The sequence below is a fragment of the Sturnus vulgaris genome, chromosome 16 (genome assembly GCF_052056855.1).
Source record: "Sturnus vulgaris isolate bStuVul1 chromosome 16, bStuVul1.hap1, whole genome shotgun sequence".
NCBI classification, from domain to species: domain Eukaryota; kingdom Metazoa; phylum Chordata; class Aves; order Passeriformes; family Sturnidae; genus Sturnus; species Sturnus vulgaris.
In genome coordinates, this window is record NC_142258.1 from 5,575,964 (window position 1) to 5,600,447 (window position 24,484).

Below are 24,484 nucleotides of genomic sequence, written 5' to 3' on the forward strand. Positions count from 1 at the left end.
GAAAACCACAATTAAATTCTGATCTCATATATTCTCAATTTATGTTTTGAACATTTCAGCTCTGCTGTATTGTGTACATGAGGCACACAGTGTGTGGGGAGCATCCATATTCATAGAGAGTACGTTAGGCACAATTTTATTTTAGATTTTTAAAAAAGCTGTCTGCTGGAGTCAGACATATTCTATTAACAATAAATAGTTTGATTTCTTAGCTAATTTTGGAATGGATCTGCCAATGCGTGTATAATACTCACCTAAGAATAATGTTTACAATTTCTACCGTGCAACTTCTGGATATAAAAGCTGGGATTCAACCAAGTACTTGAGGAAAATACATAATTTTAAGCACATGATGAGTCCTTTCGACTCCAAGAAGAGTGTGTACCTGGTTAAAGTGAAGTAGGTGCTTCAGTGCTGTGTGGGAAGAAGGGCAGCATGTTCTGAGCTCTCTGAGAGATATTATAAGAAGAATTCAAAGGGGAGTTTATTTTAGCAGCGTATTTTGTAGGTGTTCTTCAGTAATGTGGCTTCATAATATTTAACTGCATGCTGAAGTGATAAGGTTTTCTCACCTCTCTTTGAAGTTCAAAAGCCATTAAATAGAATAGAAGAGAGTGAGCCATTTTCAGTGAGCCTCCTCTGGGGGGGAGGAGGGGAAGAGAAGCAGGCTGGTGGGCATCATGTAAGTGCTGTATACGTGATTTTAGGTTGTGAATTGTCTTTGAGAGTGGCACTATCTCCAAAATTCAGCATAGGAGCCACTCAGATGACCTGTGCAGCTGGGATGTCATTTGTTGATTCTTCTGGACAGTAAATTCTGAGGGGAGCTTTGGCCAGGTGTCTCCTCCATGGGGTGACCAGGTTGATGTTACAGCAAAACAAAGCTGGGGATGCACACACCAAACTCCCAGTGCCAGCTTTCCCCTTGTGCTGCTCCATCACAGCCCCCAGGTGTAGCTGCCCACCTGTCCTTCACCCTGTGCCAAAAAATGCTCCTTCTGTCCTGCAGACCAGCTGCTGATGCAGTTCTCAGCTCTCTATTAGGCTGGGAGTTGGTGATTTCCTGGGGTTGTGTCCTGAGAAGGGAGCCCAGGGAAAACCCTGTGTCCTGTAGGAAAGCAGCAAACTGAAACAATCATTGAGGCTGTAAAAGACCCTTAAGATCATCGAGCACTGCCAGGGCCACCACTCGGCCATGTCCCCAGCCGAAAAGTTCCTGGGTGTGTTGGACAGTTCTTGTGTCATTCCAGTGACATGGGGCAGTTTTGTCACTGTGCTGTTCGTGGTGCTGGACCTCCTGTGCCTGGTCCTGCCAGGCTCAGCCCTGCTGGGGATGACAGAGGGTCTGGGTTGTTGCTTTTATCCACTTTTGACCTGAGCTGTCTGTGAACAAACCGAGGTGCCACCGACACCAGGGCGCCCTCCTGCCCACCCCACATCCAGTTGTGTCTCACTGGAGTGTGCCTGTGTCTCTGTTTCTTCCTAATGCTGTCTCAGATCATTTTTCCTCACCCTCCTGAATTCCCTGGAGCAGTGTCAGGTTACCAGTTTCTAAGCATGAAACATTTTGTTGCTAATAGAAATGTCAGTATCCATTTTCTCATGTTTGCTGCAAGATTTAATTCCATTTTCTAATCCCAGGGGCTATTTTGCATTCTGATATTTGTTCAATAATTACATCAAAAATAAGAAAATGCTCTATTGGAACAGTTTTGAGCAACATCCTTTTCCAGGCAGCCTGATGAAACCCTGGTCAGAAATTCAGTGTCTTTCAGAATATCCTTTAGGGAGAGACTGTCTGGAGCCTGGAGATGCCAAGCAGAAGCTATCACAGCTGAACTGCCAGACTTGGGAGAAATGAGCCTGGGGACAGGAGTGTCAGATGTGCAGGTCAGGGCTGAGAGAGTTGTGCAGGCAAGCCAGGCAGGAGGATGCAGCAAACTTCAGCTGCTGGGGAGAGGGATAAATAAGAGGCAACTGGGATGCAAAGGCAACAGTTGCCCCAAAGGATCTTGCATATTGCCCAAACAGCTGGGAAACATCTGTCTCATGAGATACAGAGTGATGCCAGGTAGCAGGATCAGAACTGGGAAACAAAGACACTTCCCATGTGCAGAAATCCCCAGTGTGGGTAGCACTGAGAATTGAAACCAGCTCCTGAGCCTGGCAGGAGCCACGGCTCTGGGTCCATGGGTCTTGGTTCAGTCCCTAAATGAGATATCCCCTCTTGGGGATGTGCTGGGGTTCGTGCAACCACAGCCACTTACCCTAGGTGTGAGATGACAGTGAAAACTCCTGTAAGGGAGATTTAGAGTTCCTTGCTCCCCTAGGAAGCCTTGGGGCACAAGCCCATGTGCTGTTCCCAGCTTCCAGCTCCTCTGCCCCCCCTCAGTGTTTCAGACTGATGGGTCTGTTGTTAATGAGTGTATCAGCACCATTGATTTGAGGAGTCAGTCTGAGTTCAGATGGTGCAGCGAGATCAGTAAAACTGGGATTAAATGCTGCAGTGATCTGCTATTGATTCTCAGAGACACCCTCTCATATATTTGAGCTCTTCATTCAGCTGGAGTATGAGCTAAATAACTTGTTTGCCCTAGCCAGACTTGATGAAACAAATCATTATTTACACCCCAGCAATCCTCATTAACACCGTGGCCACATCCCTTTCTCTAGCAGTGCATTTCTTGTCCAACAGCACAGAATGACACCAGTCTTGAGACTCTCACATTAACGTGTTTCAGGTTGGCTTTATCCCTTCTGGTAAATGAACTGGCAAAATTACTGTCAGTCTCCAGCTAATGGTCCTTCCTAAAGGAGTTTAGTGGGGCATGGGTGCTGAATTCTCCCAGAAACAGGGGATAGTTGTAATTGCCATCAAAGTCTGGATCTGTATCTCAAGGCAAGTGTGAGGTTTGATACATTTTAAACGTATTTTGGTCAGTTTTAAAAAGCTTGGTTGTCTTCCACTGCTGTTGATAGATGGCAGTTATGGCAATGCTTCCCAGAGGACCTGCTGAAAGTTAGTTCAGTTGGGTGCTCTTGATTTCTCTTAATCAAAGGGATTTATTTTAACCAAGGGAGAGGTGGAGGAAGCAGAAGGGAATAGTATTTGCAGGGCTGGAGCACTGTGGTGATATAAGCTGGTCAAGGTGCAGCTGCTCTGATGCATCTCAGGCTACACATGAGGAATGGGAACGTGGCCAAGAGATAGCAAAAGGGAATTGTTTGCTCTTTGAACTTTAACTTCACTGCTTTCATTCATTGGTATTGGGAAGTTGGAGCTCCTCAGCTGATAAAAATTGTCACAGATCCCATGAAAGTGTTGGAGGAATCCAGATTTATACCAGGTGAAGGTTTAAAGCCTGTCCTTTGGGGTGGAAGTTGGAGGACTGGGATTATTTGACTGGTAATTCCACAGCTGGGTGGGATGATCTGTTGGGTTGCAGAGTCTTGGGCAAAATTTTGGGCATATTAGCAAAGTCAGTGATGGTCAGGGCTTTTGGCTCTGTTGGATTGTATTCCTGTATTTATAGCACTGTGGACTGGATCATATTGTCACTATTCAGGTGAGCTGTGGTTTATTCAGGTAGCATTTCTCTGAAGGTGCCTGTTTGCTTGTACTGTCTTCTGTCAGCACCCTAAGGATTACTTGGTTTATGTGTTGTTTCCTATTTGTCTGCAAATATGATGGCAAAATAAATTATGAGACATAAAAGAACACCCTAAAATAGTAAAATCTGTTAATATGCACTTTCCATTCCATGAGGCTCTTGCATAATTTGGGCAGCAGTTTGAATTAATTTTCCCCTGCACTCACACAGTTGGAAGGAGCTCTGATTGCAAAGCACTGGAGAAAACACAGGGGACACAAAAACCTCCTTTTTCAGTGTGAGGAAGACACCCTTATTAGCTCAGTGTGACCTGCAGTGATGTAATGCAGTTTATTTTGGGCCTCATCAGACAAAACAGTGAGCAGTGTTGCAGTTAAAATCCAATTATTTTAACTGACAGACCTGATCCTCTGCTGTCTCTTACCCCATTTCCTCCAGCTAGTGAGGAGCTGTGGGTGTCAGAGCGACACCAGCTCTGCCGTGGGTTTTTTCACAGCCTCAGAAGCAAATTACAGGGCTGAGCAGCACCCAGGGAGCAACCAGTGCTGATGGCAGCCTCAGGGGGCATGGGGTTTTCTGCACATGAGACAGCCCAAAGCACTGAGCTAACAAATAAAGCATCAGCCTGAGGGCTCCTGGTGGCCTTTGCTAAGCCCTGAGCACTCGTGGTCTTTAAGGAGATGTTTGTGCAGAAGGGAGTGTGAAGCCACAGGAGAGCCATCCCCTCCCTCTGCTCTGCAAGCACCTGCAGTAAAGCCCAGGGGTGGGGGTGGCCTGGGGACAGGAGGTGACACTGTGGGTGGGAGGATGGGTGGCTGGGAACAGGCAGGGTCTTCTGATCTGTGGGTGCTTGCAAGAAGAGAGGGTGTGAGTGGAGTGGGCTTGCAGCTCAGGGGAACAGGGCACCTTCTGTGCAGTCTGCAAGATTTTAATGCTGCACACCTTGGGGGTGAAGTCATGGTAGAAGTGTGCTGCTCCTGAGAGGTGTTTTCCTGTCACATACACAGCTTTACCTGTGCCAGGAAATCACTGCCCTGCCCAGCCTTGGCTGCAGCTCCCGTGCTGCAGGGAAGGACAGCTGAACCAGGAGAGAAAAAGGTGCTGGTGAGAAGGTTTAAAGAAAGAGCAAAGACCCTGTTCAAGGCACTGTAGCTGTATGAGGGTTGTGGCTACAGAGTGTTCTCAGGCTCCCATGAGAGGTGCAGGAGAGGCAAAGGTGGGTTGTTGGGGTTTTTTACCAATTTCTTGTGCTGGTGTATACTGTCTGAAAGTCTTTATGTGGAGCACTGCTCCATCCCACGGGACCTGCTCCATGGTCAGAGCATCACCTCTGTGGGTAGGGAGAAACCCTGTGGGAGTGACTTGATAAGGGTGAGGCACACCTGTGGTGTGAAACCAGCTCCTTGCAAGTGGGGAGAAGTGCCATAGGTCATTCCTGTAGCATCCCTTAACTGCTGACAAGACACCAGACCTGCATCTTAAAAATGTTGAACCAAAACTCTATTGCTAAGGTGTTGTCAGCTAAATCAAGAGCTGCTTTTAGCACTGGGAAGGATTTGAGCCAGCTCATGTGTGTGGTCAGGATGGTAGCCAGCTGCCATCTCAGCTTCTCTCATGCAGACCAGCAGGAAGATTTAGTTCACTGTTTTTTCCTCTAGTGCAGCCCACATTCTTGGCTGATGTTCCTCTTTATATTTCCACTCCAGGGCAGCTCTCCTGGCTTTCCCCAGGTGAAGGTCTGAGCGTGGTCAGGGTGATGCTGTGCTAAGCACTGTACAAACACAGGGCAGGATGGGCTATTATGGTCGGGGGTAAGGTGAGAGCAGGGAGATGCCAGCCCTTGCAGGAGGAGGGGCAGTGCCCCACCACAAGTCAGGTTCTGCAAAACACAGAGATGAGGATGATTTTTTAAGTGTGTAAATTACCCCATTGCTTTATAAGCAAGAAAGAGAGAGAAATGTTCAGCAACTACAGGGAGCCACATCTGGCTGAAATTATCCAGGATGCTGAGAAGCCAGAGGGAGAGATAGATGAGCAATGCTCACAGAAGCTTTGGTTCCTTAGGAAACAGAGCTCACAGGAGCAATAAGAGAAACCACGAGATAAAAGCAAGCATGTTGAGGGTTATCAGTAACATCTCACTGGGCTTTGTCCAGGCATTGTGTGCTGTAGGAGAGCACAGTGGTGCAGAGCAAGGTCACCTGCCTGGGTGCCCTGGGTGTGCAGGAGCATCCCACTGCCTTCCAGGGGCTGGGTGCCATTGCCATTTGGGGTTGGTGTGTGTGAAATGATCCTCCATCATTTCCATGCTGTGGCTGCCGGGGTGAGGGTGGCTGTACCTGGCCAGGGGACAGGGCTTGTGCCTCCCTTCTCTGCCCTGACAAGGCACAGAAATACTTCAGCATCGGTTTGGTGGTTTTATTCTTAAACCTTTTCTCCCTTCCCCCAGTTCCTTATGAGCTTACAACATCTCCTTGTGCTAAAAATAGCCTTTGGTGTGGGAGTGAAGCCGTGGCTCTGCCTGCCCTTTGTTCGAGGGGCTGCAGCTCCAGCCTGGGGCAGCCCTGCCAGTGTCCGAGTGTCCGAGTGTCCCAATGTCCGAGTGTCCCAATGTCCCAGTGTCCGAGTGTCCCAATGTCCCAGTGTCCGAGGCCAGAGCAGATCCACCAGTTCATGTCACTGTTTTTGCAGTGGCAGCTCAGAGTGCTTTGTAAATGTGCCACGAGCCCTCTGTTAAACCAAATCAGTTTCTCACCCGCTCCCTGCTCGGTGTTTGAAGCAGTGCTGGAATCTCTGCAGAGCAGTTGTGATGTTCGTGTGCCCAAACCCGAGCCATGGCCATGGAGGTATTTCTGCTGAGGGCAGTGAGCTTTGAAATGTCACTGTATAAACACCAGGTCACTGAATACCACAGTAAAAGCTTTAGTGCCACATGATTTATAGTGCAAAGTTATAAATGGCCTTCAAAGCCCCGGCTGTGTTACGTGTCTGTAAAGTCAATAGTATCATGCAAATAAAGAGTTTATTTTCCCCTCATTCTGCTTTTCTGCTGGCATGTTTCCTGTAATGCCAGTGACTTGCCGCCTGATTTACACCATATATAGAAATGTAGAAAAAGCCTAATTATAATTGGCTCTTCTAACATTTTGTGAGTTGAACTTCTGAAAATACTGGGTGCATCTTGATCCAAAGGTCTGAGTTTTTCAGAAGTTTCTGCTATTAAATCTCTATTTAACCTCAATGTAGATGTGGCTGATGGGCAAATAGCTGTCAAAAGCTTTAGCCGGCCTTGATCTTAGTCCATAGAGAGGAATTTTCACTATAGAGAAATAAGTTAATTTATTTCTACTTAATAGCCTCAAAAAGAAGTTGCTGCTTGGCTCCAACTGCTTTTTAATGTCACTGTTATCTGATGCTGGTTGTAAATGGATTAAATTCTCTTCTGATGCTTGAAAGGCTCAAGTATTAGAGCAGGGCTTTGAGAGAAGCTCCATAATTTTCTGCTCTGCCCCTCACTGATGGGAAGCTCTTGTTTTTGTGATTCAGGGCAGCAGCGTGCTCAGGAAGATGCAGCTGTCACAGGATCTGTGGAGCATCCCTCACTGTGGGATGCTTTTTTGTGCTGTCTTAGCCTCTCTTCCCAATCCCTGTAAGAAGATACCTTGTAGACCTAGAGATGGAAATAAAAGAGTAATAGCAGCATGGTTAAAAAGCAGCAAAAATCAAGATAGCCTGGTATTTTGTCAAGAATTCATCTTGGCTTTTGCAAAGCAGAGATTTGGGCATGGAGGAGGAGAGGCTTTGTGGTAGGAAGTCATGGCACCAGTTCCCTGCAGTGCATGTTGGTGCTTGGTGTGCCTGCTAGGATTGCATCAGTGGTGCCTTTGTTAAATCACCATTTCCAGTAAATTCCCAGCAGTCGATTCTGGTGTTTGGCTGAACCAAAGCACCAGGTTTGGCTCTCACTGGATATCAGCAAGACCATGTTACAAATCTCTGTCCTCAGTCCTGCCCTTGTCTCTAAGGGCTTGGCTGCAGGGCCCCAACCTCTGGCTGCATTTTCACTCTTGCCAGCTGACACCAGGAGCAATTGCTCTGCTTGGCACTGCTGCACCCAGAAACTGTGTGGTTGTACCCAGGGAGCTGAAGGTGGGGTGATCTCTGAACAGGCTGGATTTGTGGCTGAATGAGGAGCCCAGGGCACAGAGATGCTGCATCTCTTTGGCATGGACCTCTGCCCTGTCTCACTGTCCCAGAGGATGAAGAGATTTGGCATCACAGCCAGGCAGGGATTGTGTCAGGCAATTTGGCTTCTTGGCTGAGTTTTGCAGCCTGCCCTGAGCTTGGTGCTGTGCAGGTTCTGCTGATGCTTCTCTTGTGGTTGTTGGAGCAGTGGGGAGCATGGCAGGGGGAGATGCAGGATGTCAGGCTAAGTGGCAGTCGGGCTCTAGCCCTCTCCAGAAAGGATACAGCCTCCATTATTGACTTTTCAAAGGAGCATTTTAGCATTTCAAGAGTTCTCAAGAGCATTTTGTTGCATCCAGTGCTGTGAGTGCTCGACAGATGCCCTTAAAAAGCAACCCCTGTCCAGAGGCTTCCATCAGAGGGCTGGGAGTGTGAGTGACTGATGGAAATTGCAAGCCCTGCAGTTCTCCCAGCCCAGCACCAAGGTCACTGGGGGCTGATGTGCTGTTGTCAGGAGTGGGTTAAAGCACGAGCATCCCTCCAGCGAGCAACCTTGCCTGGCACAGAAACCTCCTTCTCATGCTGCCGAGCCACAGAGAGGCTTCTGTTCTCCAGCACTGACATCAGCTGCTGGCCAGGACGTGAGTCATGCTGGGAGCCAGGCTCGGGGGGAGCTGCTCCTCCCTCCCACACCCTCCCATGAAGGTGGAGCCCCTCTCGGTGGGTCTGAACCCCCCTGCTCCCCCCTCACCTGTGCAGCACCTGCTGTGTGTCAGGTGTGATGTCTGCAGCCCCGGGAGCAGCCCATGACCCCGGTAGGGGTGTGTGAAGTCTGGCATCCATGCCTTGGCACTTGTGCTGTGGATTTTGGGTACGAAAAAGAGGGATTGAGGTCTAATTTTTTTTTTTTCCCCAAAAAAACCCTTTTGTCTAATAGGGAGAACCTTTTGTCTAATAGGGAGGAAGTGTTTAAGATGAAAGGCTCTGGAGAAAGGTTGAAATGGTTGAAGGAGGAAAGTCTACAGAAAAGTATGTTCAGCTGAAGCAGATGGGACCCCATTGCTGATGCTCAGTCTCCTTTTCATGTCTTCCCAGTATAGTCCTTTATGCATTTAACATTACACAGCTTCGTGTCAGGACTTGCTCCAAGAAACCTTTCCCCATCCTCTCCTTGGAGCTTTGAGGGAAATGCAGTCATTGCTTTAAAACAAATGACTGCTTCTTCTTCTGCCTTGGTATGCCCTGGCACTGCTACCATGGGAAGGTGATGGGGGAGATGCTTTGCAGGTCCCTTCTGCTCTCTGCAGCCCCACTCAGAGCAAAGCAAAAACTCAAACAGTGAGTGAACAAATATTGAACCAAATTGCCTTGGAAGGAAATGGATCAGTTTGAAAAAAAAACCGTCAAGAAACCAGGAGCAGATCTAACCCCCAGCCGGACTGGCAGCATCCACTGCCGCATCCTCAGTGGGTTTGGGCAGGGCTGAGGAGGGAAGGGCTCTCCGGGAGAGCTCCCTGTGCTGGGTCCCAGCCTCGCTCCGTGTCAGCAGCTTCACAATGAGAATGGTGCAAACATCAAACAGGACCTTGCTGCAGTAAAGACAAGGCACATCAAAGGGCTGTTTAGCAAACTAAACTCGGGAGGAGGGTGCAAGGGGAGATCACAGCATGGTTTGTCTTTCCATGATTTTTTTCTTGTGCAAGGGGAGCAGGGCTGTGACAGGGACCCGCACGTGGCATCGCTCCCATGCCAGGATGCTCTGACATTTCCACAGGACTAACATCATATGACCAGGAGCTGGAGAAGCCTTTCAGTGCCTTTCAGGAGCTGTTTGGAAGTGCTGATTCAGACTTGGTACAAACCCCTCTGAAAGAGCACTGCTGCCTCCTGGGGCTCTGTGGGAATCGAGGGAAGATGCTGCACCACTTCCAGCCTGGATAAGGAGACGCTGCACAAAGTCGCCACCAGAAGGCAAAGGAGAGGGCTCCAAATGCAAAAGCTTGTCTTTTAGAGTTAAATTTGGTGCTTTTTTATTTTTTCCATCTCTCTGAGCTATGGCAAGAGGCCAGCGACTGCTGTTATGCTTTCCAGGAAATCCATGAACATTGCAGTGACAAAGTGATGGGGCGGTGATGGATCTTACAGATAGCTGCTGTAGGAAGAAAAACATCTAGCAAAGAGGAATACTCTGATGTCTCCAACTCCCCTAAAGCAGAAAAGCATTTAGGCAGCCAGAAATTGCAGGTGAGAACCTGTGGGTCTGAACTTCGGGGAGGAGGAGCAGCCGGCCAAGTGAGAGCAGCCAGCTCTGGGAAGGGGGGAGCACCACTGCAAGCTAAAGCTGGATGCTCACAGCTAGTTTAGGATCCAGCTGTCATTTTAGCAGCTGGTTCTGTCAAGCTGCCTTCAGCATAGCTCTGATCCAAGCTTCTATAATTAGCCCGGGAGCAGCAGCTCTCGTGCAAGCAGTAAGGCAGCAGCAATGCTCAATGCAGGGGAAGCAGAGCAGCGTGGGTCTGAGCCTTGCTGAAAAGGGTAAGGTCTGCCCCATGAAATATTAAAATAGTTGGGGGTTGGTTTTGTTGTTTTTTTTTTTGTTCTCCATCAAAGGATTTTTTGCAAAATATTTCATTAGGGTTTTTTCCCCCCCCGCCCTCAAAAAAGCACACCTAAGAAATGTTGTTTCATTTTGTGTCATCCTTTAACAGAAATGTTTACATTTATCAACTCAAATCAAAAGCATTGAATTTGTGGTCAGTTTGAGGTTGGTTGAATTTGCTGAACTAGTGCAGTTTCTCATGGGTGAAGTGGTCTGAGCCCCTGCAGCCCGTGGCAGCTGAATGTGCTGCCTGTGTTTTGGGTGTGCTCTGGATGCTCCCTGGGGATGCCCTGAGTTGTTCCCAGGAGAGTCTGGCCAGCTGATGAGGATAGACTATAAGATCAATAAATGTGTGAAACACCCCAACTATAATTATCATGACTCACACCTGTCCTTGAGCTTTGCTTGTTTGAGGCCAACCAATTTGAATTAGTGTATTTTGATATTGCTCAGGCTGCCTGTTCCTGTAACCTTGAGGTTTTGCAGTCAATAAATGGACCTATACCAGCTGGAGACAGCTGAAGAGAAGTACAAGACTTTGTTCTTCATGTCTTGGGTGATAGACATTTAAGGAAAGAATAGGAGAACCATCCTTTTGTATTTTCTATGCTTTATGAGGGTAGTTCTTGGTGCTCCGGGTCTGGTGTTTCTCAGTGATTTTATACTGTGCACATTCACATTCCCTGAGTAATGACACAGGACCAAAAAGCTGGGGCATCTTTCTTCTTTAATGAGAAGGGAGTGACTAGGAAGCAACAGGATAACAAAGAACATGGAAAAGGATGTTTTCATGGCAACTCATGGCAGCTTAATTAAATTTCCACTAAAGAAAGATCCGTTTTACTTTGGAGACCTGCACAGGGTCGGGTGGTTTCTGTCTCTCACCAGATAAAGAACATTCTCCAGGGTGAGGTCATGTCTTTTTCTGGAGTTTGCCAGAGATGTAGCTGAGTTAGATCAGCCTCAGCTCTGAACCAGAGCATTTGCTGATGCTTCTTTCTTGCCAGCACCAGCCTACATCCACCTGCATTTTCCCCCTATAATGAGCTCATCCGAGTTTTCACCTTGAAATCTCTGGTGCAGCAGGGAAGGCTGCAGTGGAGGGGTTGTCCACACCTCTCATCTGGGATGCTTATACTGAAATGGGACAGGGAGGTGCCTCCCCAGCTAAATCGGACTGGTTTTACAAATACTGCTGTTGTTGAGGTGCAGACACAGCAGCCACCTCCAGTTTCATAATCAGGGCAGCTCCTGAGGGATGGGTATGTGGCATGGCAGTAACAAACAGCATATCCCCAAAATACCTAAAAGACAACGAGGCTGCTCAGCAGGGAGTGGATTTCAAACTTCCATGCATTGCAGAGGGTGGAAGAAAATTTTAGCCTAGCCAAGTCAGTGGGAATTTTGGTCAATGATTTATTGGGACGGAATTTAGCCTTGATTTATATAATTCCAGGAGTTCATTAAGTGGGATTATGCTGCTCCAGGGAATGGGAGGTGATAGTTTTAGAAAAATCAAGGTGTACAAATGTCCTTGTGCAACTTAGAGGTTGCAGCTGTGCTGCCAAATGCTCCTCCCTTGACAGCACAGCTGCCAGAGCATCGTGTACCAGCTGATTTCTGGGACAGCTGGAACACCAGCAGCCGGGGCAGAAATGAGCCCTAAATTTAAAAATTCTCCTTTCCTGTATGGAGTTTTCACTGTAAATGCATTGAACACTCAATAAAAGACATTCAGGAGCCAATAGCAGCACCACAGCAGATCTGCTCAAAGCCATTTGGATTCCTCTTCAAAGCAGAAAAGTCGAGCACTGTGTGCATGTGAGAATGGCTTTCCGTGATTTGTGATTGTATGGAAATGCTGCCCACGTGGGGGAATGCTTTATTCCAGGATGCCCCAGAATAGACAGTCAAAAACTCATCTAAAGTCTGTGGTGAACTTCTCTGCTGACTTCTCTGCAGCTCTGTTGGGGGTTTAAATGAATCTCATCCTTGCTTGGATTGATCTGTGTGAGCAGCTGCCTAGGCTGAGGTTTTATTTATTGGTGTGGGGAAAAGATCCATCAGAAGCTCTTCAGGCTTGGAGATTATTTTAGCCTGATCCCCTAGGTGTGTTTTGAAGATGCCTGTGTAAAATCCAGCCCTTCAGGTGGTTCAGGTGCTTTGCAGGTGTTTAGAGCTGAAGCCTCAGCAGCTGTAGGTTGGTGAATCCCACTGTGGTGCATGGGGAGGGTGTCAGGGCTCCTTGTCCTCTTTGTGTCACCTCTTTGCTTTCTGCATGAGCCATGGCAGTTGCGTGTGGGGCTGCAGGGGGGTTCTGCCTTGCCTTGCAGGCAGGACCAGCTCAGTGTGGGCACCCCTGGGCAGGGGTGGGGATGGTGTGGGATGGGGCAGTGGCTCCTCCAGGTGCGGGCAGGGAAGGCTGCAGGACATCTGTGCAATAACTCACAGTGGCTGCAGTGGGGATTTTTTGGAATGTTTATGTCTTGCCCAAGGAGGATCCCTGCCCTGTGGTTTGGGAGTGGTTTGGCTCTCAGAATTCAGCTCCTGAAGTGAGCTGCTGCAGGATGTTATTGTGAGTTAGTACCACATGCCTGCCCTTAAACGATTTCTGGCCTGGCTTTCCAGCTAAATCAGGCTTTGAGTGCACTCAGTGCTGGTAAATGGGATGAACATCACACTGGGAACCTCCCACCTTTCATCTGCCTTTTATTATGGAAGACTGGCTTCAAAAGATCGAAACCTGAAGGTTATTTACCTGTAAGAGGATTTTTTTCTCCAAGCAGCCAGAGGCTCCCAGGTGATGCCACTCGAAGAGGAAGCATTTGATTTCCAAGTAAAATTAGATTCCACATTCAATTCTCAGCAATGTAAGTGCAAGGCTTCCAGTAAAGACATTTTCTGTAGCAAGGGGTTGTAACATCTCCCAGCAGATACAATCAAATTGTGCTTGCTGCAGCCAGCTGTGGTCTTATCTTTAATATGTAAACACTTGCTCAGTAATTAAGTTACCACGGAAGTTGTACTGTATCGATGGTCAATTATAAGATAAACTGATAAAAGGGAGGATGTGGCTGTCTTCTTTATCAAACCTGATATGCCTGCAGCAGTCAGGTGACGACTTGGGAATTTAATAATTTGGTGTTTTCTCCTGGTACTTGTTCCCATACAGCATTTCAGAGGAGGTGAGTGCTCACTGGGGGATCAATATCACTCTACCAAAAGAAGTTTCCTCTCTGATGAGTGTCTTTTGCATCACCTTACCCTGCAGTTTCTTGCCCTGTGGCTGTCACTCTCTGCTGCCGTGATTTCCATTTTTTATCCCTCTGCAGAGGCAGCTGTGTCTTGTCCCTGCTGCACTCGGTGGGCACAAGGAGCAGGGTGATCCCATCTGGGATCCCTCCCGGAGCAGGAGTGACTGTGCTAATGTCTTTGTCACCTGAGAGCTGCTCCGCGGGGAATCATAACATGTGATTAAAGAAACCAGTTAAAAACAGCTCAGGAAGCTGGATTAGGTGCATGATCTCTTCTTATGGCTCCTTTTAGCTGACAACCCGGTGAAAGAAGGGGGGTTCTGGATTACATGGAGAAACATCAGACTTGACAGGGGTGTTTTCTGACTGTTTGGCTTAGTGGTGTCATGTACAATTTTAATCAGATTTAAATAGTGGCAAACATCACAGGCTTAATGGATTTCAGCTTTATTATTGGGGCTTTGCTTGGAAGCAATTTGGATTTTCAGCTGTGAGCCGCCAATGCAAGTGTATTCACGATTAAGTGGGACTGGAAACCCAGGGACAGACCTTGTATGTAAATGCCACATGCCTGAGGGGGGACAGGGCTCGTTTTCTTTCTGTCAGCCCCAGGGTCTCGATGATCCTTCCATAGGGATGGTGCATTTGGCTCCGTTTTCCATTCTGATCCGAGCAGCGGGGGAGCACCTTTGCCATGACAAAATCAAGATGAAGCAAGATGACAATATATTTTCATAGTGATCTGGAGAATTGGTTTTCCATGCTTGGCTTCAGCCCTGAAGTTGATGTAAAATGATCTCTGTCCTCTGCTTTAGGTGTCGTGGGTTGTTCTTGACCTTCCCATGGTGAGGCTTTGTCTGGTCTCTACTGTGCCAGTTTGGAGTGATTTGTCTAGAGGAAAAACAGTCCCTGAGGGCACTGACACCTGTATTTCTACAGAGACATCGTCCTACCTCCAAACTGAGTCTTTTGGGGTGTTTTATTTTGTTTGTTTGTTTTTGTTTGGTTGGTTTTTGTTTTGTTTTGTTTTTTTTACATTGTGGGAGGAGATGCTGTGGAAGAAATCAATATGGAAGGTGTTTTTGTAAAATAGTGTTGACTTTGCTCAGAGGACAGGATCTGGCTATCAGAGGCAAGTCACCATTTCAGGACCCTGTTGGTCATTGAGGTCTGGTCAACTGCTTGGTGCTCCGGGCCCTGCACGAGCAGAAAAAGCAGGAAAAAGGGAACATCAGCCATTGCAAGTTCCTCTTTTATCAGTAAAGGGAAGTGTGTGTTCCTACTCCCTTGTGTTTTCTGTGCCACCTCACACCACCGACCTGAGGTTTCATCTACTTCCAGCTCTGAGCTGAGCATTAGTGAAGATGTTTTCCCTTAGAAGGCCAAGGAGATGTCTGTGCAGTGTTATCTGAATCATCCACTAAATCCTGGCTTTCTGTCTGCTGTAGCCATTCAAGCGCTAATTGCCTTTGATTAAGTCAATCGTTTGCAGAGTGAGTGGGTTAATTGGGTATTGTGGAAGCAATCAATCTCATCAGCTGCTTGCATCCATAGCTCAGGCGACAATGCAGAGGGACAATAATTGTTTTATGAGCTCCTGGAAGGCAGCAGAGGCAGACTGGATGACAACAGGAAACCCTTCTTTGCAAAATGGCCTTTAGGAAAGGTAATTTGGATGCTAAGTGCTCGTTAAGAGAGGACGAATTGATTGGGAGCTGGGAAATTTTGCACCTCTAAAACGTGTGTGCACGAGAAAACGGTGTGGGTGTCAGGGTACTGCACTTGGGAGTCCTTGGGCTCTTTGGCCTGGCTGGGTGAGATGTGAGGAGGATGTGGTGTCCAAAATGGGCAGAAAAAGTTGTATTCAGGGAGATGAAGGGAGATCGTTCCTTCCCTTCTCAGCCAGCGAGTGTGAGCTGAGACACCCCAGGCTCCCACCTTGCGCAGAGATGCTGCAGAATTATTGCAGGGAAGATCTGAACTCGTCAGCACAGCTGCAAACAAACAAACAAAAAACAACAAAAAACAGGTGAAAAAAGCAATCTGCTGGTGCTGTGCAGGGGAGCAGGGTGCAAGCTCTGAGGGATTTGAGGACCTGGATCCTGCTTGCTTCTGGAGGTTCTGAGCGGAGAGTGATGTTTTCATTCCATGAGCAAACTTATTATTCCTTAGTTTATTACTTTTACTGGAATGCAAATTCTTAAAGTATGCAAATTGAAGTAGTTGAAATGTCTTGAAATTGCTGAGTGCTACAGGAAGCAATGTTACAACTTAGAGCAGTCAAACCAAACCACTTACACTGACATGGCTGAACAAGAGGTGCACAGTTGTTTTTGCAACCCTATTCAAAGTCCAGTCTATAAAGAAAGTATAGAATATGCCACCTTCTCCATCCAACCCTCTCACTGTGGACTGTAGGGTTTATTTCAGAGGAAATGTCCTTCAGACTCTGTTTAAAAAGGAGGTTGTAACACGGGGTCAGAGGTGATGTGTGATGCCAGGGATTCCACACTCAACTGCTCCAGGTAATCCTTGACCTGTCAGAAGGTCACACACACCATGTGCAGTGCCTATCCCCTGTCCTGCCTTAATTAACACCTTACAGTGCTAATAGAGCAGAGTGCTCAGCTGTGACACACAGAGCAGTGGCCATGCACACCCTGCAATTTTAGCAGCAGTGAGGGAGTTGGATTTGAATCTTCTCCAAAGCTCTGAATTGGGGTCAATGCACTTTAACTGCAGAGAGGAAGGAAAAATGGCTTCTGTAGGAGGAGGTGCCCTGCCTGAGCTCTGGGAAGATGTGATTCTCTTGGATTTCATGCACAAGCACATTTTTTTCTCTTATTCAGCCCCCCATGCTTTGTCTGGCAGTGAGACAAGAAGGTAAGAAACCACACAGTGGTGCATTTGTGTGGTGTTGGATACACTCAGGTTTCTTCTACAAGCCTGGGACCAGACCTGGTTTTACCACAGCCCCAGAAACGTCATGGGAACAAGCAGTTCTGTTGACCCTTCCCAGGTGAGACTGTGAAATAAGGAGCCAAAGAAATTGAAGATCAGATGTGGTTTTAATTCCCAGTTTTTAATGTCTCACTTAAGATGACAGAAGGAAAAGTCCATGCACATTGGCTTTTGCAAGCCATTGGATCTGATCTCATTGCAGGAGGGATTTTTCTTCTCTTAGAGCAAAGGGTAAAACTGAATAAGGAATTTTGGGTGCTTCCTGTAATCACATTCTCAGAGTCCAACCCCCCCCATCATTAATTAAGCTCTGTAACAGCTTTCTGAGGTGGGGAAGTAGCAATATCCCTCTTCTTTCAGATGGAGAACTTGAACCAAATGCTGGTAGAAGTCAGATGGAAAGATGGTGGCTACAACAGATGTTCTTGGTATAAAATCCTCTCCCTTGCCTCCTCTGCAGCCTCAGGCAGGGGAAGGCAGAGCTTCACTGGAGCACCCAGTGGGTGCTGCAGATTTTGGTGCCTGAAGGAGCTGTAGCCACCAGCCCACCTGAGCTGGCACAAGGCCATGCATGATCTTCTTTCCAGTCTGCCAACCTGGTGACCCTGTTTGCCTTGCCCCCAGAGTTTTAGCTGTGGGGATGAAGTGGGTGTGGAGGTGCCAGTTCCTCGTTTTGCCTTGGAAGCCATGTACCAGGTCAGAAATACCCTGGGCTGTGTGGTTGTATCATGTGCCATTTGCTGGCTGACTTTGACACTGCTGCTTGGTGGGGCTTTTGCAGGAGCCACAGGTTTGTGCCAGAGAAGTCTGCAGGAGAAAGCAATTGATTTTGCTCCTTGGCAGGTGGCAGAAGTGATGCAGAAAATGTGACAGCAGCAGTGTTAGCAATGTCAGTGGTATTTCTTCAGCAGAGCTTCCCCAGGTACCCCAGTGCTTTCTGCACTCATGGTTAGGTGCTGGTGATCCCTGGGATGGTGGCAGGTGGTTGCATCCCTTGTTCTGTGCCTCAGGAGAGGAAGCAGAGAGGTTGGGAACATGATGAGGTCCTACACCAGCAGTCAGAGGTGTTGTAGGACTTGTGGTTGTTCAACTTCCATCTAAGCAGAAGAACCCTCACAGAATCACAGAATGATTTGGGTTGGAAGAGACCTTAAAGAACATCTCATTTCACCCTGCCATGGGCAGGGACACCTTCCACTATCCCAGGTTTCTCCAAGTCCCGTCCAACCTGGCCTTGGACACTTCCAGGGATCCAGGGGCAGCCACAGCTTCTCTGGGCACCCTGTGCCAGGGCCTCAGCACCCTCACAGGGAAGAGTTTGGTCAAACCTCATTTGTGTCAATGGATTGTCAATATTCCAGAAAGCAATTTACTGCTGGAAGTCAGTGAGGGTTTCAGCTTCTGCTTTTCTGCAGGGTGAAACCCTACCTCACATCATGGATCTGAATGTGACCAGGTGCCTCTGAATACGAAGCTGTTGCTAAGATAGTGCAGCACATGAGGCAGGGAAGAGAGGGTTTATTTGCTGTCTCCAATGCCCTCCAGTGTGAGATCTGTTCCCTGTTCAGCCTCCTGCAGTTCTGATTCTCAGCACCTTCTCTGGCTGTTTTCACAGCCCCTTAGCTCAGGGCTTTGAGGACACTTCTTGCTGACACAGTTTGCCTGGGGAACCGGTGTGGGTTCATGTTGGGTTCAAGTGCTGTTCACAGTGCTTTGCACTGATAGGTGTTGACAGGGGTTCAGGTTTGGGCAGAGCAGAGGAGCAGCTCCTGAGGATGCAGCCTGAAGGGAAGAAAAAAGAAAAAGAAGCAAGCAAAAATCTGTACCAAAGTGCACAGAAATCAGCAGCTGGCTTTGTCAGAGCAGCAAGGAGCTCTTTGGCTGAAGCTATTGGCCTGGGAAGAGCCAACATGTGAGACACAAAATGGGATAACACTTGGTTGTGTTTTGTTTTTGTAATTCTTCCTTGCAGTGAAATTTGGATCCTGTTTTTTGACACAAGAAGTTGTAAAGAGAACATCAAAATGATGAAATGTCCAATGTAAGAGGGCAGGGAAAACTGGATTTCCAGGCTGTGACCCCTGGTTCACAGCCTTGTCCTGGTCAGCTCAGCAAACATCTCTGGGCTTCCCTCTCTTCATATACGGTCATGATGGTGCCTGTCTTCCAGGATTAGCAATTATTTGAGATCATCTTTGGGAACACACGGAGTGATTTTATTCTCCATCCCTTAAGTGCTAAAAAATGGGTGTTGTGGAGGGGAGCAAGTGCAATCAGCAATGCCTGCAGCATCCTTCACCAATCCTGTGTTTGGAATGGGTGAGACCCGCAGGCAGGGGCTGCTCCAAGGTGGGGCCACCACGAGCTGAGCTCTGTGTGCTCAGTGTGAGCCACACAGATTCCAGTGGGGACTCCTGAAGGAAAAGATGGGCTTTCCTCCTGCATCACCCCAGGCTTGTATTTGGAGATATCACTGTCCTGTGGTTTGATGTCCTTTCCTCCAGGCCAGCTCTCTGCAGCCCCCTGTGAGACGTCAGCTTTCCTCAAATGCCAGGCACAGAGAGGCTCTGAAACCCTCTCTGCTGTTCAGTGCAATGAATAGCAGCAGCTTTTGAGATTGAATTCCTGCTGCTCCAACTGGCTTGGCATTAAAAACCAGCACCTTTCAGGAACAGAAGCCACTTGTCCTTGGTTCCCAAACCACACACTCTGAGGAAAAGCTGCTCCATATGTTTCTGTTCAGGGAGCAATTGGCCATCACCAGCTGTCAGAGCCTGGCAGCATCTCTGCTTTACCTGAGCATTTGCCTGTCAGGAATGTGTCAGCTGGGCAGCCCCTCCTGCCACAGAGACATTATTCCTGTGCAGCTCCATCGTGTGCCACAGAGGGGTTTGTTGGTAGAGCCTGGCAGGGAGCAGCACCTGCCTCTGCCTCAGAGCTGTGCTTCCCCAGCAGGGCAGAACTGCTGGGGACACAAACACAGCAGCCTGGGCTGCTCTGCTCTGCTCTGGGATGCAGCTGCCCTTGGCTGGGCTTTGGTGGCTTTCTTGGCTGCTTCCCCTTGCTCAGACTTAGGGTAATCCTGCTTCCTATGGGTTCTTCTATTTCTGACACTGCCAGTGCCCTCCAAAGGGGCTTTTATGCTAGGAAAGTTCCTTGCCAGCCCATAGTGGGATAGGGTTGAATTGATGGACTGGGTGAGCTGGGTCTGCTCCTGGCTTTGGGGAAGATTTTCCCAAGCTGGGTGGGTGGACCAGAGGAAAAAATTCAGACTTGTCATTCCCCTGATCCAGTGTTGATTCCCTGGGGTATTGGACTGGTGCACACAGGTAATGATGCTCTGTGACTGGAACACTTCTCCTGCACTGGAGGGATGGAGAGGGCTCAGAGGTGGAAGGATTAGGTGGACAGTGTTGTCATCCCCCAGTGCTGGGATCCATGGCTGTGGCACAAACGAGGGTTTGGACCATCCCATCTGCACCTCCAGGCAGTGACAGGGCGGGTTTGTGGGAATGCAGGCAGTGGGGGCTGCTGGGTGTCACAGGGACAGAGGGGCACCCTCTGCCTGTGCTGGCTCAGCCCGGGACTGAGCTGTAACAATGCACCAGGGGCCCTGCAGGCAGTCACTCCTCGGGTGTCACACTGGAGATGCCTGAAGCACAAGCTGTTGGAAAAGAATGAGAGCAGAGTGAGAAGGGCAGATCTGAAGGAGACCCGTCTCATTCATGTCCTCAGAAGAACAGACACACACTTGCTTTGGTTGGTTCTGAAGTCTCAGTTCTTTTCTTTATCCCAGCTCTCTTTATAAATACAGCACTTTATCCCTGGTTCTCAGTCACTCCTTTCTGCTGCAGGGTACCGAGAAGGGTTTCTGTGGAAGAGAGGACGTGACAATGGACAGTTCTTAAGCCGAAAATTCGTGTTGTCAGAGAGGGAAGGTGCTCTGAAGTACTTCAACAAAAACGATGTGAGTACCTGGGGTTGCTGTGTGCAGATGGGATTGCAGATGTGAGAGCATCCTGGAACATGTAATTCCCAGGGCACCAGTTTATTGATACAATTTCCACAAGCACTGAGTCCCCAGCTGCTCCAGGAAAGAGCACCAGGCTCACCTCACCCTCCCTTTAGTGGGGTTTGCCCTTGCTCCTCCACACAGTCATGGAGAGATGCCCAGAGGCCCCTTCACACATTCCTGCTCTGGTGCCCTTTAAAGTCTGTAGGCTTTTCTCCAACCACCAGCAAAGGAGCTTTTCTCAGCTCTGGCTCTGCATCATCCAACGAACATGAGTTTCATATTGATGACCACCTTGTGATGAAGGTGTCACCACCTTGCAGTGGTCACTGGGTTCTGAGTTCTCCTTTGCAGGGCATGACATGCAATCCAGAGGGAAAGCTCTCTGGTTTTCTGTTCCAGTGTCAAACAGTGTGGAAGTATTTGTCCTTTTCCCCAGAGCATGTTTCATTATTGTGAGAAAGGAGCTCTTGCCATGAAAATCACATTTGTGCTGAGTGGATGGACACTCCACTGTTCAGCACCATGTACTGGAGAAAGCCAAGGTGTTTTTTCTGACCTTTGAGTATCCCCTGACCATCACAGCTGAGAGCAGCCCAGGCTGAGCCATCAGCCAGTTTTCCCAAGCAGTTGGTGCAGTTGTGGAGTCATGATGAGCCAGAGGGTGGGAACATCCATCCTCACTTCTCCATGGCTTTGCCAGCTCCATCTTCCCCTTCAGCTTGGTTTGTTATGGTGCAGTTGCATCTCACGGAGAAGAGAGAGCCAGTCCTTGCTGAGGGAGAAGTGAAAGTCCCAGCATTTCCATTCAGTCACTCTTGACTGCTCTGAGAGTTTAAAACTGCTTTGCCTCGTTGTTGACCTCAGCTGTGGAGGGAATGGTGCTGTCTAGACATCCTCTCTGCTGGGATTTCCCCACCATGGCCACCCACCAGGGCTGTGTGTCCACAGCAGGTCCCGAGGCTCCCAAAGCATCACTGACACCTCTGCACGGTGCTGGGACCATGGCACCACCCCACAGCCTCCTGCTGGCCCCTGGCCCTGCTCTGGTGTCACCAAGGGGCTGATCTGTATTTGTGGGGATGGTTTTTTTCACAGTTGCTGGTTTTTTTCACTTCTCAGTGCAGCCCTGGAGGGGTGGTCAACTTCTAGAGACATTTTGTAGGAAGATGAAAAACGCTATGGTGCTGCCACTGAGGGTACAGGTGGGGCTGGGTCAGGCCCTCCTGGGCTAACCCACCCTAGGCTGTAAGGATTATATTTGTCCCTCTGAAAAGAAAGTTCCCAGTTCAGAAGGCAAGGGAGGAGCAGAATCAGCAGCCAGTGGCTCATGTGAGAGGGTGGGACATGGACATGGTGATTCCCAGCTGAGCACCCTGGTCTGTTGTTGGCAAAGGGGATAATCATCCATCTTTTGGGACAAGGATGAGCTATCTGTAGGTGCTGGAGAGTCACAGAGCATCCTGGCCTGTTAGTAATCTGCCTTTTTTTGTACCCCTGCTGAATTTTGCAGAAGAACAGAGCATTTTTCCAGGCTGGCAGGATGACACCTGAGCAGAGTCTTGGATATCTCACCACCAGGAAGTTTTGTGGGCTGGGATTCAGGTGTTTTTAGCTAATGGCCTCACGGAGGCTTTTGTTCTGAAAGCAAGAATTGAGCTTCTTTCTGGTTTGAAAGCCACTTCTCAGGTGTTTGCTCACTCAGCTGCGTTTTGCAGGCAAAAGAACCCAAAGCAATTATGAAGATCGAGCACCTAAACGCGACTTTCCAGCCTGCAAAGATCGGGAACCCTCACGGGCTGCAGATCACTTACTTGAAGGACAATAGCACAAGGAACATCTTTGTTTATCATGAAGATGGCAAGGTGAGGCTGTGGAGGTAACGAGGAGGTTTGGGCTGTGGTGCTGGGGCTGCCCAGAGCCAGCCTGTGGCACACCAGGCTCCAACCGAGCTGGAATCACTGGGAGGGTGGAAGGGGTACAAGATGCACAGCCAGCTTTGGGAGTGTTTGTCGTGTTCTTCTAAGCACAGAGGGTGGCAAACTGTGTTCTAAGTAAACAGATGCAAATGGAAGGAATTGGAAATTTCTTGTGACTTGGAGTAGAGGATTTTTCAAGGGAAGGTCCTCGGTACCCAGAGAAGGAGATGAGGTGGATGGAGCATTGGAAGATGAGGGGACTCAGTGCAAAGACTTGCAAAAGGGGAACAAACTGGAATGTAGGAGAAGCAGGGAGCTGTTGTGGTTCTGCCTGTCTCGTGCTTCATAAAATGCAGTTATTCATATTTGTGTTGAAATAAATCCTCCTGCTGAGATGTCTCTGAAGGGAGGTGTGAAGGAGAGGGCCAGTGGGTCTGGGGTGGTCATTTGTAGGTCCCAGGGAGCTGCTCCAGCAGAGCTGCTCCCAAACTTCCCCTCCATGCCAAGTGCTTGTCAGCAGGTGCTTCTTTAGCACAGCACAGTGTCACTCGAGCTGCTCTCAGGTGCCCCTGTGCTGCAATTTAAACCAGAATAATAAGCAGCAGCTCTTTTGTGGGAAATTGCATCCCACTGTTGTGTCAGTGTCTGTGGTTTGCTGGGCCTTGGTGGTTTGCTTAGCCAAGCTGTGAGGAATGCAGTCAGGGCTGTGCTGGCTTTGGGGTTTGTGTTTCAGCTGCTGAGGTTTCTGCTGGGCTGGTGGAAGGAGCGATTTCACTGGTCCCACGCAGGGCAGGGTGTGCTCTGATGAAATCTGACAATGACCTGAATTCCTCTCAACTTCCCTGAATTTGCTCTGTCTCCTTGGCTGCACAAGGGCTGCAGGAAGATGAATGTCCTGGAGTAAACTCCTGCCCTTTGGGACTGGAGGCTGCCCTGGGACTCACCGTGGTCTCCTGCTGCCCCTTGCTGCCTCTTTTCTCCCACAGCTGCCCCAGTGTCCTCCTGGACCCCAGGGGTGCTGCCTCTTCCTGATCTGAAGTGGTGGAGCCTCATTTAGGATCCTTCTCACATTTCATAGAATCACAGAATGGTTGGGTTGGAAAGGACCCTAAAGATCATGTCATTTCACCTTGCCATGGACAGGGGCACCTTCCACTATCCCAGTTTGCTCCAAGTCCCGTCCAACCTGGCCTTGGACACTTCCAGGGATCCAGGGGCAGCCACAGCTTCTCTGGGCACCCTGTGCCAGGGCCTCAGCACCCTCACAGGGAAGAGTCTGGTTAAACCCCATTTGTGCCAATGGATTGTCAATATTCCAGAAAGCAATTTACTGCTGGAAGTCAGTGAGGGTTTCAGCTTCTGCTTTTCTGCAGGGTGAAACCCTACCTCACATCATGATCACAGAGAAGACCCACAGGTAAATAAACAAATAAGTATGTAATTACCCAATTGATGGCTGGATAAGATACCAGCATTTTAATATTACAGCTTATTGTTCATTAGCTCCAGCGTGGTTTGGTCATCATTAACTTCAGGAGTGAATTCCTCTCGCTGATCCTCTTTGTGGTGCTGTCTGGGGTGTCCTTAGCTGCTTAGGGTAGGAAAGCAACTGATAAATGAGTAAAACCTCAGACAAGTAGGTCAAAGTTTTCCAAAACATTGTTTATCTGTGTCCTATTATGTTTTGGGGTTATTTGCTTTCAACTTTAAGTAGCTGAACTAACCAAAGTCAAGGTTTTTAATTTTTGGGAATGATTATTTGCCACATTAGATCATTTTTGAGATACCCCCAATTAAACTCCTTAAAACCGAGATTTCAAAATTTCATGTGAGCCTTTCCTCCTTACTCTGATCATTTCTAAAGCATAAAAAAATTTAAATCTTAGTGAAGGCCAGCTTCTCCTTTGATAGGGTCTTTCCTACACTACAGCGACCTCACCTGA

At 48.4% G+C, this 24,484-nt stretch overlaps 1 protein-coding gene across 1 annotated transcript in view; it reads left to right on the forward strand.

Moving 5' to 3' along the window:
• Positions 1-24,484, forward strand: part of ADAP1 (ArfGAP with dual PH domains 1) — a 50,018-nt gene that overhangs the window by 20,890 nt on the left and 4,644 nt on the right. Inside the window, exons 5-6 of the mRNA XM_014869921.2 lie at positions 20,465-20,577; positions 22,341-22,487. Of these exons, the coding sequence (XP_014725407.1) occupies positions 20,465-20,577; positions 22,341-22,487 (260 nt within the window). The remainder of the gene's footprint in view (positions 1-20,464; positions 20,578-22,340; positions 22,488-24,484) is intronic.